Raw genomic sequence first — 13330 nt, 5'->3', positions numbered from 1 at the left:
GTGGTCGCTCCTGACGAGGCCTCGCGGGGCGCCGGGCGCCGTCAGGGGCCGAAGCAGACTCGCCGTTGGGCTCAGCAGCAGCAGCAGAAGCCTCCGGCTGCTCTGGGCGGCAGCGGCTTCGAGAACTGAGGCGTCTCCCCGGCGCGGACTCGGCGGCCGCTCGGCCGAGGCGCCTGGACGGGGCGGGCCAGGAGCGCTGGCGGCGACCACCCCCGCCGGGCGGAGGCGGAGAGATGGTGGCAGGTACCGCGGGAGCTGCTGGTGGCCCCGAAGGAGGACGGGCTCCCGGGAGGAGGAGGAGGAGGAGGAGGCACCGCCGCCGCCGCCGCCGCCACCTGCGCCGCAAGGGAGGCCGGGAGGAGCGGCAGGCTGGTGGCGTCTAGGGCGCGGGAGAGGCGCGCGCCATGGGCTCTCTGGCGCTCCTCTTCCGAGGGACCTTCGCGCACTCCAGCCGCTCCTCGCCCCTCGAGATTCTGGCGGGCCACCTGCTGGGCGTCGACGAGAGCGGCAAGGTGAGGCGGGAGGGCGGCGGGGGATGCCGGCTGCCGCCTTGCCCGGCACGTGGGCGGCCGCGGGACCAGCCCGGCGAAGACGAGGCGGGACGGGGCGGCGGCGCGGCCGAGGGGCTTGGAGGAGAAGGAGCGGCGGGGGAATGTGCCCGGCCGGGAGGAGGCGCCGTTGTGTGTCACGGTGCTCCGAGGGTTATATAAGCGGAACGCGCGGCTGGGCGAGGCCGCCTGGCGGGGGGGGGGGTCCCCCGAGGGAGGCGCGGCGGGACTCCGGGAAAGACTCGCGGGCGCCCCGAGAGAGAGGCAGGCGGGCTTCCTTCGGAGTAGACGTGCTTCGGGGCCAGGAAAGCGGAGAGTGCTGGACAGGGACTCTGACTCGGGACTTTTTCCGGGACAGCCCCAACTCGCGAAGCAGCCCGCTGGCTTTCTCGTTTCCGGGCGCTTCTTTGGCTCTGAAAACACCGCCGGGAAAGTGGGGAGAGGAAGATGGCAGCGTGGAAGCCCATCCGCAATATGCCACCGTCTTAAAATGGTCTTCAGGAAGCTCTTTGTAGGGTTATTAATAGTACAATGTCAGTCGATGACGCCAAGTGCAAAAAGATCAGCGATGATGCCCAGGTCTGCTTCCATCGTGCTCGGAAGCGTTTCAGGCGCAATAGGAACTCGTGAGCCTTTTGAGAGATTGTTTTAAAGGCAGCGAATATAAAGCACCAAAACAAAAGTGTTGCAGAAATTATGAACCATTTACTGCTGCTCTCTGATCATGTATCATTACATACTAACACAGATTAGAAACCATACTAAATAAATATGCATGGAAAACCGTGAAGCACTTGCAAGTCTTTTTCCATCCTGATTTTGTATACATATATTTCAAGTACTTAACAGCTTGTGTTGATGGAGTTGAATAGAAGATTGTTGTGCATGTAGTTTATTATGGGTTTTTCTGGGTGATGTTAGATATACACCTGGGAACATGTCTTTGAGATATTCACATAATTTTGTAGGCTTCGGTAATTTTAGTAATATAAAAGCAGAGGTGGCATGCAATATATTTTTACACACATCTTTTTCTTGTGAAAGTTTGAAATGTAAAATTATGGCCTCTATGATACTAATTTTCTGTGGTAAAAATTGACTTTATCCTTACAGTATCTCCAGATAATCACATTGTTTCTGTAAGCTGCTTCCTGTAAAGATGAGAATTAACTGAGATGATTCATCGGCAGATCTTTTTATAAATAGCTTTCAGAACATATGGCCTCAAAACTGGCTTTAAAACCCCCCACCCCCTGGAATCTTTTTTACAAAAGACATTGTTTCAAGGAGCCTTTTCAGTATCTCTTGGGGGGATTTGTGTCCTCATCTCTCTTGCTTTGACCCTAACATATTGTCCTATCCTAAGTAGTACAGTGGTACCTCGGGTTACAGACGCTTCAGGTTACAGACTCCACTAACCCAGAAATATTACCTCGGGTTAAGAACTTTGCTTCAGGATGGGAATACAAATTGTGCAGCGGCGGCGCGGTGGCAGCAGGAGACCCCATTAGCCAAAGTGGTGCTTCAGGTTAAGAACAGTTTCAGGTTAAGAACGGACCTCCAGAACAAATTAAGTTCGTAACCAGAGGTACCACTGTACATGACTTCTATGCTTAATGCTATTTTATTGTGTATATAAAATGCTGCAGAAAGCCATTTCACGCATACCTTTTCACAGATTCTCTAAATACTGTTAAGATGTTTCCTCTTTCATTGGCCAACCTCCAACAACAATTTTTGCTCAACCATTAGACACACAAAGCTGCTGGGTTCTGCTGCTTTGACCATCTGGCCTTATATATTTTTAGAGCCAGCAAACTCTTGTCCAGTTAATATTCATTTAACAAGAGATATAATTAATATATGTTCCACATTCATGGATAAGTATTCCTTTAAAAGCTTAATGGAGTGTATTATTGTGCATTTCCATACAGTTTCGAATGATTGCAGTGACTAATAAATGGATGCTTGGCACAGGAACGTTACCTACCTTTGCAGCTCTGACTGTACATGTTGTTTAATACAGTTCGTTTCTTCCTTACGACATGACCACATATTCTATTTCTGCCACAATTCATATAATTGTAAAGATTGCTTTGCAAAGCTTGCTTTACATACTCTGGTCTAATTTGCATGTGGCACTAAGCCATGACTTGTTTTCTGACAAGTCATGGTGTGGTGTTGACTTATGAAATGTGGCTTGTTTTAGCTATAATAATGATAATAATAATAATTTATTATTTGTACCCCGCTCATCTGGCTGGGTTTCCCCAGTGACTCTGAGCGGCTTCCAACAAAGATGAAAAAATACTGTATTTTTCCGTCTATAAGATGTCCCCATGTATAAGACACCCCCTATTTTAGGGGACTCCGATTTAAGAAAATGGGGGAAGATCTATCCATGTATAAGATGCCCCCAAATATTGGACATTATTTTTAGGGGGGAAACCTAGTCTTATACACGGAAAAATACGGTACATTAAAACATCAGTCATTAAAAACTTCCCTAAACAGGGCTGCCTTCAGATGTATTCTAAACATCAGATAGTTGTTTATCTCTTTGACATATGATGGGAGGGCGTTCCACAGGGCGGGCGCCACTATTGAGAAGGCCCTCTGCCTGGTTCCCTGTAACCTCACTTCTCACAGTGAGGGAACCACCAGAAGGCCCTTGGTGCTGGATCTCAGTGTCCAGGCAGAATGATGGGGGTGGAGACACTCCTACAGGTATACTGGGCCGAGGCTGTTTAGGACTTTAAAGGTCAACACCAACACTTTGAATTGTGCTCAGAAATGTACTGGGAGCCAATGTAGGTCTTTCAAGACCGGTGTTATTTGATCCTGGCAGCCACTCCCAATCACCAGTCTGGCTGCTGCATTCTGGATTAGTTGTAGTTTCTGGGTCACCTTCAAAAGTAGCCCCATGTAGAGCACGTTGCAATAGTCCAAGCGGCAGATAACTAGAGCGTGCACCACTCTGGTAAGACAGTCTGCGGGCAGGTAGGGTCTCAGCCTGTGTACCAGATGGAGCTAGTAGACAGCTGCCCTGGACACAGAATTAACCTGTGCCTCCATGGACAGCTGTGAGTCCAAAATGACTCCCAGGCTGCGCACCTGGTCCTTCAGGGGCACAGTTGCCCCATTCAGGACCAGGGAGTACCCCCCACATGCCCGCCCCTTGTCCCCCAAAAAGAGTACTTCTGTCTTGTCAGGATTCAACCTCAATCCGTTAGCCACCTCAGACACTCACACAGGACCTTCACCGCCTTCACTGGTTCCAATTTGAAAGAGAGGTAGAGCTGGGTATCATCTGCATACTGATGAACACCCAGCCCAGTCCCCCTGACGATCTCTCCCAGTGGCTTCATGTAGAAGTTAAAAAGCATGGGGGAGAGGACAGAACCCTGAGGCACCCCACAAGTGAGAGCCCAGGGGTCTGAACACTCATCCCCCATCACCACTTTCTGAACACGGCCTAGGAGGAAGGAGCGAAACCACTGTATAACAGTGCCCCCAGCTCCCAGCCCCTCTAGACAGTCCAGAATGATGTTATGGTCGATGGTGTCAAAAGCTGCTGAGAGATCCAGCAGGACTAGGAAACAGCTCTCACCTTTGTCCCTAGCCGGCTGGAGATCATCAACCAGCGCGACCAAGGCAGTTTCAGTCCCATGATGAGGCCTGAAGGGATCCAAATGGTCCGCTTCTTCCAGGCGTGCCTGGAGTTGTTCAGCAACCTCTCGCTCAATCACCTTGCCCAAGAATGGAAGATTTGAGACTGGGCGATAGTTGGCCATCGTGACCGCATCTAAAGATGGTTTTTTAAGAAGCGGTTTAATGACCGCCTCTTTCAGCGGATCTGGGAATGTTCCCTCACAGAGAGAAGCATTCACCACCCCACGAAGCCCATCGCCCAGCCCTTCCCGGCTAGCTTTTATAAGCCAGGATGGGCAAGGATCAAGGAGACAAGTGGTTGGTTTCACTTGTCCAAGCAGCCTGTCCACATCCTCGGAGGTAACAGATTGGAATTGATTCCATGCAACTCGACCAGACAGGACTCTAGCACTCTCCCGCCCCAGCCCTGCTCCCACGGTGGAGTCTACCTCTTCCCTAATCTGAGCGACTTTATCTGCAAAAAACTTTGCAAAATCGTTTCAGGAGATCTTGGGTTCTTTACCAGGCCCTGATGGCAAAGGTGGTTCCATTAAATTGTGAACCATCTGAAAGAGTCTCCTGCTGCTATTTTCTGCAGATGCAATAGAGGCAGTGAAGAAAGTCTTGGTAGGCTCGACATTGAGTTCTAACCTGTGACCGGTCTGATTCAGAATGAGTTTTCCGCCACTGGCGCTCCAGCCGTCTCAGCAATTGTTTCATCGCCCTCAGCTCCAGGGATAAGCATGGGGCTGCCTGGGCTTCATGCAATTGGAGAGGGCACTTTGGAGCCAGACAGTCAATAGCCCTGGTTAACTCCGCATTCCAGTGGGCCACCAGGGAATCAGCTGAAAGGCCCTCAACATGGGATAAAACATCTCCTACCACTCTCTGGAAACCATTTGGATCTATTAAGTGGGGGGGGGGCACGGACTATCTGAATTGGTCCCACCTCCCTGAAGAGGGGAAGGGTTGTGGAGAAGTCCAGATGCACCAGGAAGTGATATGACCATGGCACTTCTTTTGTTTCACTTTTACTTAGTGTCAGATCACCCACATCCATAGAGGTGAACACCAGGTCTAAGGCATGTCCATGACTATGAGTTGGGCCAAACTTATTCAGGGTCAGCCCCATGGAGGCCATGCTTTCCACGAAGTCCTGAGCAGCCCCTTGTAAGGTTGTGTTGGCATGGATGTTAAAATCCCCTAGGACAACCAAACTAGGTGTCTTCAGGAGAACATCCGCCATGACCTGAAGCAGCTCAGGCAGGGAATCCTTGGGGAGCTTGGTATACCAAAAGGAATCCTGTACTGCCCCTATTGCCCAACGTCCAGAACATGCACTCAGAGAACTGGGTCTTCCCAATAGAACGCCTGGTGCAAACTAATGACTTCCTAAAAATCACTGCAACCCCCCCTCCCCGCCCACATGACCTGGGTTGCTGTGCGTAAGAGAAACCTGGTGGACAAGCAGTGGCAAGGACAGACCCATCTGCTTCATCCAACCAAGTCTCTGTTACACATGCCAGGTCAAGTCCTCCATCCATGATCAAGTCATGGATGGCAGTGGCTTTATGAATCATTGACCTGGCATTGCACAGCAGCACCTTCAGGTCATGTGGGTCTCCCTTGTTGATTCCAGTATCCTTCCAGTCAAGACCAGACCTGGAGGCAGGGATAGTCCTCAGACAACGACTAAGCCTGCTTCCTTGGTAATGACATGGTCTGGTCTTAGCGTAACTCCTCCTCCTACCTGTGATCACTGAGATTGGTTGTCCCAGTGCATCCCCCCCTGTGGAACATGCCCCAGCCATTCTGTTGGCTGGGCCCACTCCCTGGCAGCCCTGACCCTCTCTCCTTAAGAACCAAATACAAACTTTATAAAACAATAACAACAAAAACAAAAAAGTACATAGTTATGTTAAAAATTAAACAAACCCCCAACCCCAACTAAACATTGGGGCCGTCAGCACCCACAGCCAGCAGGAATCTCTGCAGTCCCTCCGGAGCCTCTTTTGTAGGGCAAGGGGAGCCTGGACCCCGCCCCCCAGGCCAGATGGAAAGGGCCTTCCAGGGAGTGGCCATCAGCACTCACAGCCGTCAGGAATCCGGCTATGGTTTGGTGTTGTCTCTGAACCCAAAAGCCTTGCTTAAACATGATTTGTTGGGCTGCACCACTCCACATGCTCACTAAGCCACACAAGGAAGAAGCAGCTGAAAAATGAAACTAAGCTTTGGGGAAACAAGCCATGGCTTGTGATTCCAGCATGGCCTGAGGCTTCTTAAATTCTGCCTTCCAGGGAGCCACATGTACTGCTTAATGGGTTGAATGACAAACCAAGTTCCTAACAACTGAATAGAATAGAATAGAATATCATTTATTACGGCCATAGGCCCATACTCCTAACAACTGTTTTATTTCGATTGCTGCAATTTCTTGTCCCACCAAATGGGAAATGTTTGTGTATGTGTATATCATTGTGGCCTGTAGAAGGGAGGAATTGAAATGCAAGCACCTAAAGCTGACCTTGAGGGGCCTGGAATGTATAAAAGTCCAAAAAGCCCAACTTCCCCCCTCAGGTTTGTTGTATTCAGGGATAAGAATATATCTGTATTCCTAAAACATAAAATTTTATGCTTTTTATTTTTTGTATTTTATGTTTTATATTCTTTTTTCTTTTTCTTTTCCCCGTTTCATTCTTTTTCCTTTATTATTGTTAACTTTTTCTTCTGTTATGTTTATGTATGGAAAATAATAAATATTATTGTGGGAAAAAATTAAAAATAAAAAAATAAAAAATATGCCCAATCAAAGCTAAATAAAAATAAAAATAAAAATAAAATATATCTGTATTTCCCACCCCACACTATTGGATTGAATCCAATGCTGGTTCAACTAATAGTAGGCCTATTGAAATTAATGGGCATGTGTAACTTAGGCCTGTTCATTCCAGTGGATCTACTCTGAGTAGAACTCAGTTGGCAGCAACTCACTGTGCTTCGCCTGGGCGGCTCTTATGGTGATCTTTGTACAATACAAGAACAGCTTGTATCATTCTCAGTAAACTTACTGATCATTTGGCTGCCTTTTAATCAGTAGCAAGCAAGTATTTCAGAGAACTGCAGAAATGCAAATGCACACATAGACAAATACATGGGCTGTATGTTATGGTTTAACTTCAAACATTATCTTGCCAACTTTGCTGATAAGCAGTGAGGGTCCCCTGGAGACTTGGCAAGGTTTTGAGAAGTGATGGAACGCCTTTTGATGGCTGCTCTGGTTTTAAGCTGGTATGTTTTGTGTACAGATGACTCCTGATAAAGTACTAAGTACAACCTGGTAGAATATTTTACAATAAATCACTTACTTTAGTGCTCTCCATTGGCAGATCTAAGGAGATGCTTTGGCAGAGATACATATGTATGAATAAAAAAAGGGCAATCAAATAATATTGAACATGCATGTGTGAACTAACCCTTGCTTCATCATCCTCACTGGATTAAAAGGTAAAGGGACCCCTGACCATTAGGTCCAGTCATGGATGACTCTGGGGTTGCAGTGTTCATCTCACTTTATTGGCCGAGGGAGCCGGCGTACACCTTCCGGGTCATGCGAACCAGAGCAACGCATGGAAACCCAGTTTACCTTCCCGCTGGAGTGGTACCTTTTTATCTACTTGCACTTTGACATGCTTTCGAACTGCTGAGTTGGCAGAAGCAGGGACCGAGCAACGGGAGCTCACCCCGTGGCGGGGATTCGAACCGCCGACCTTCTGATCGGCAAGCCCTAGGCTCTGTGGTTTAGACCACAGTGCCACCCGCGTCCCTTCCTCACTGGAATAGTGTTGACCGATTGGGGTGGCCTACAAAAGAAGCAGAACATCTGAACCAGATGATAGCCTAACCTTTTACAACTTCTTCTTAATAACTGTTCTTCCCTCTTTGCTTTTTAAATATTTTCTTTCTTCTTAAAGTGACATTTATATGATGCATTTTGCTACTCCTGAAAGGAACTATTTAAAGTTGCCTTGTTATGTATACTGTATAGGCAGCTCTTCTTCCATGACAACAAGCCTGCTTTCCACATTTCCCATCTGGTGTAGCATGCTTGTCTTTCCTTCACTTATTCTCGTTTTCTACTTTGTGTTCAGTAAGTGGTATTAGTCATTCTCCTCCCAGCTTCACTCCAGCATTTCTGTGACATTTTTTAATTGCTCATTAAAAGATCTGCGTTATAAAGCACATACATCTGTTATATAATGTTGTAGTGTGCATGCATATGCCAAAGCATGATAATACTGATAATAATAATAATGATAATGATAATAATAATAATAATAGAGTTGTTTGTTACCTTGAATGAACTGTTACTAGATAATTTTACAGATTGCATTTATTATTTCCAGCAGCAAATATTTACAACTGAGTACCAGCGGGTGGTGCTGTGGTCTAAACCACAGAGCCTAGGGCTAGCTGATCAGAAGGTCGGCAGTTCGAATCCCCACGACGGGGTGAGCTCCCGTTGCTCGGTCCCTGCCCCTGCCCACCTAGCCGTTCGAAAGCACGTCAAAGTGCAAGTGTGTTAGGGTTAGGGTTGTGCAGGTGTGTTATGCCACCTATGCCTGAGTTTAATTGTTTTCTCCCTAACATATGCTGAAACTGATTTAGCAGGTTTAGACATACAGATATTGTCACATTATCATATATTGGTCAACCTAAACCTGCCTACCAGATCATTTTTAAACTAGACAAAGGACCCAACATTGTTTGCTATAGTTCCCCATATAGCTTAGAAACCAACCCATATTCCCAAGAGGAAAAGGTCAAGGGTAGATTTTTGAAACTTTTAAGTGTATGTGTGTGGCCTCCACTTGGACAGTAGGATCTCAAATAATATGATTCAATTGATATATTTGTAAGCATGTTAGATACAGATTAGGGACGTGGGTGGAGCTGTGGTCTAAACCACAGAGTGTAGGACTTGCCGATCAGAAGGTTGGCGCTTCGAATCCCCGTGACGGGGTGAGCTCCCGTTGCTCTGTCCCAGCTCCTGCCCACCTAGTAGTTCGAAAGCACGTCAGAGTGCAAGTAGATCAATAGGTACCGCTCCGGCGGGAAGGTAAACTGCGTTTCCGTGCGCTGCTCTGGTTCGCCAGAAGCGGCTTAGTCATGCTGGCCACATGACCCGGAAGCTGTACGCCGGCTCCCTCGGCCAATAAAGCGAGATGAGCGCCGCAACCCCAGAGTCGGCCACAACTGGACCTAATGGTCAGGGGTCCCTTTACCTTTACTTTTTAAAACAACAAATATTTGAAGGACACATTTGCAGTGGCAGAGTGTAAGCTAATGCTGCCTAGGGGAGGCAAGTGGGGCACACCCCCAGGGGCGCAGGGTGCAGAGGCAGCCTGCTGCGACTCACCTTGCAAAGCACACCCGGGGCGAGCACACCGCAGCCTCTCTCCACCCCCAGGTCAGGCTCGAAACGACATATATATTCTGCTTAATGTTCAAATGTATTCTCAGTGGTTTACAGAATATAAAAACCAATCGCACTACATTGTTAAAATACAGAATAATTAAAAACACACCATAAATTAAGATATAAACTCCATGATTAAGATATACAATAAAATAATCCTATTCAAGCCGCACTGCAATTAAAACAGGAGACACAGGTCAAGAGCCACGGATTTGGTCTTATCTGGCACTTAAGCACAGCACGCCTCCACTCAAATACAGTGTAAACCCAATGCTGGCAGAGCAAAAGTCAAATGATTGGGCACATAGTATGAGGTTATATTTCTTAGGCCTCCTGTCACAAACACTTAGAGCTCATAAGGGGGACCTCTGGCAATGGGATGCAATGGAGAAAGAGCGCCTTGTACAACAGGGGCACAAGGAGCGAGCAATAGACTCCACTCCAGCAACCGGGGGTGCCAAGACAGAGCACCTTGAGCAGGTACTGTCTCACTGTATGATTCCTGTGTCTTGTCATAACTGTGTTGCTCTCAGATTCTCCACACACAGCAGACAGCAATGTTGTCCAAATGAAAGGGAGGCACCCATCCCCACTTGCAGCTAATGTCTCCATCAGCAAAAGCCAGATCATCCACTCCAACCATTGCAACTGCTGGCCACTCATGCACACTTTTGCCTTGCAAGGTTTGCAGCCCAGATGCAGTAAGCAGGAGAAACTGTTACCATACACGGAGCCTTTCACTGTAGCCCTCCAGGGGAGGAATGTGAGTACACTCATAGTGACTGTATCTCTCCCCCTCCTTACCAGTGGTGCCAGTGGAGAGCTCTAGCACAACACTCAGATTTCATCAGCCCTTCTTTTTCATTTCCTCACAAACACCTACTTAGACTCCAGAGCCATATGGTGCCAGCTGCTGATTTGCTGATTGCTTTCTCTGTCTCTCACCATGCTCTCCATAGTCCGCTTTCCTACAGGTTAAGGATCCAGGTTAAGGATCTCTGTAGGCCTTGAGGGAAGCCCACTCCTTAACCACAAGCACTGACCACGATGCTCCTGGCTGTTCCTGCATGGGACTGTTGACTTGCTTGCTCCATGCAGACTCCTTGCACACTTTGTGACAGTACCATATTGGCCTGAATATAAGCCACACCTGAATATAAGCCGCACCTTTAAAATTAAAAAGGGAAAAAGAAAAAAAGACAATACCGAATATAAGCCGCTCCCTTAAAATTCCGCAGACACTCCCACCTGTTCTGTTTCACCGTATGTCTGTTTCAGCAGCGATATCGTAAAAGCCAATTTTTGTAAGGTCTCTAAGCTTTCAGCACCTGCACTTGTCCTCCACATTGGCTTTGGTCTGGCTACATTTGGGGCCTTTCCTCTTGTCTAGTGAAGGGTTGTTCCCTGAGATTGATCAGGAACATATATTGTTATTCCAGACCAGGGTTCCTGCTGAGCATTTATGATGCTTCCTGTGCCACTAGCATTTATAATTGAAGGTTGGGGTTGAAGGCAGAGGGAACGGACTTCCGGTGTTTTCCACCATGGTGAACAGCAGCTCCTACAATAGTGGATGCCGGCTGTGCAGCTAATTAAGGATAATTTGAGAGTAATTATCCTTGCAAGCCCCCTCCCAGGCTCGGGGGTGGGTGGGTGAGCTCTCACTCACAGATCATCTGATATCTGCCTCTTATTCTGACGGAATGCAGGGGGCAGGGACGCTGAGTGCATAGCACTGCACGCATCAGAAACTCTTCAACCGTGTGTGGAGATCCTTCTGTTATCTTAAGATGGGTTTGAATTTGGACTTAAGAAACAGGTGTGTTTTAGACGAAAGAGACAAGATAACCTGCTAAATGAATCAGCCACTAAGTGGCATGGTTTTGATCTGGAAAGTATTTTTGTCATAATTGGATTGGAATGTAAGTGAAGGGGAGCCTTTGTTCTCTCTCTACATTGTATTTGCTGTTTTATGATTCAGCAAACCTTCACTGAAGAAGAATTAATTACTAATGGAATCTAATTATCAATGGATTACGAATATTAATGGAATGTAAGAGGGAATTAACAAGAACTTCATTTTTTTTATGGATTATTTGAATGAATAGACTGTGTGAAAATGTTGTGAGAATTGGTGGCATTACCTTCTAAAAAGGGCACTAACTTTGATTTATTATGGTTTTGGCAAGACACCAGCTTGTTAGCAGATTGGGAAGGGTCAAAGAAGAAAATGCTGGAAGTCTGCCTGGAGCCATGGTCAGATGCCAGTTCACTTTCGGTTTGAAAAGGCAAGATGGCGTGAGGCCATGGCGTAATTGAGAATTCAGCCCTTGAAAGAGGTGGCGGGATGCTGAAGATGATTGATTGATTACAACATGAAGCGAAGGACAAATGCAAACAAATATTTCACACAGAAAGTTACAGGATATAAACTTCATTTGCAAATTAATGGCTATGGAATAGCTAAACACGAATGAGAGTTGTCACACCAGTGGCTGTTAAAATAAAGAATTAAGATTGGAACTGTTGTACTTGGATTAAGAGGACTGGAGAAGGACCAAGGAATAACATCATCATCTCCTGATAATCAGAACACGGGAAGTCACCCCAAATTGCTTAATTTGGAGCTGGATAATTGTCTCTTTTAATTGTATTATGATTTGGTATTGTATTAATGTGGCTTATATTGGATTGTTATTAATGAAAAATTAATAAAAAATTATTCAACATAAAAAAGAAGGCAGAGGGAAAAACTAATCTCCAGTGATGTGCATGATGACTGACTGCTGCTGTGGGGCTGGCTCTGTGGTGTGTGGTATATGGGTGTGAGTTCTGGGGGCTCCCACCCCCACCCCCCATGACTGTAGTTTCTTCCCTAGCATACAGAAGCTGAGTGGGAGGCATTTCCCATTTTCTCCTGGGAGCTCAAACGGCTGTCTCCAACTTCTCAAAAGGGCTGTTTGCATTGCAGGTATTGTGGTGTTGTGTGTGATTTGTGCATTGTGACACAAGAGGAATGCTAGGATTTTGAAGATTAACGCTGGACTTTCCCCCATAATTCCTTGCCCAGATGGGTCCTACCTGATCTCCACCTTATGGCATATAAGGAGTTCATGATCTGCTTGTGCCATCTTGGCACTATCTTGTTATGCCCCGATGCACAACCAAACAGGTGTGCTGTTCTTGCTGTGCCATTTGCTCACTAATGCCCTTCTCCACATCCATTTGTTACCAATCCTGAACATATTTACTAATTCTGTTACTTCTGCTTAACACTGCAGTTAGACTTCTACTTTCAGCTATTCAAGATATTATGCTTCAGTTAATGTGACCTATCTTAAGCATTTAAACATTTTAATCCCCCTCTTCTATATTAATATAGTTCTATACTATAGAAATTTAATAATTATATGTATTAAAGCTCCTTCCCACAACTGCTATTCTTTCTGATACTGTTCATTCAGAAGTCCTATCAAAGAGTATATTTCTGAGTGTCTTCCTTTTAGAGTTCTCCCTAAAAGCGCCAGTGTGTCTGGAACGCCACAAGAGAGAGGCCTAGGGCTAAGGGCCTCTAAGTGTACTATTTTTCTAGCCTCCTGGTAAAAACCATACTTTCTGTTATCTGGGGTCATACATGCGCCATACATTCAAAGCA

At 46.6% G+C, this 13330-nt stretch overlaps 1 protein-coding gene across 2 annotated transcripts in view; it reads left to right on the top strand.

Moving 5' to 3' along the window:
* Window positions 1-245: 245 nt before the first annotated feature.
* The window catches only part of GDA (guanine deaminase), a 45560-nt gene continuing 32475 nt past the window's right edge, over window positions 246-13330 (top strand). Inside the window, exon 1 of one of the 2 annotated variants that reach the window (XM_083577031.1) lies at window positions 246-512. In XM_083577031.1, the coding sequence (XP_083433157.1) occupies window positions 405-512 (108 nt within the window). In that variant the 5' untranslated portion in view covers window positions 246-404. The remainder of the gene's footprint in view (window positions 513-13330) is intronic. The other variant, XR_014539812.1, reaches the window with a different exon arrangement.

Source organism: Podarcis filfolensis (assembly GCF_964270895.1).
Source record: "Podarcis filfolensis genome assembly, chromosome: 11".
Lineage (NCBI taxonomy): Eukaryota > Metazoa > Chordata > Lepidosauria > Squamata > Lacertidae > Podarcis > Podarcis filfolensis.
The sequence above is the reverse complement of the archived record's forward strand: the minus strand, read 5'-3'. Positions and strand labels throughout refer to the sequence as shown.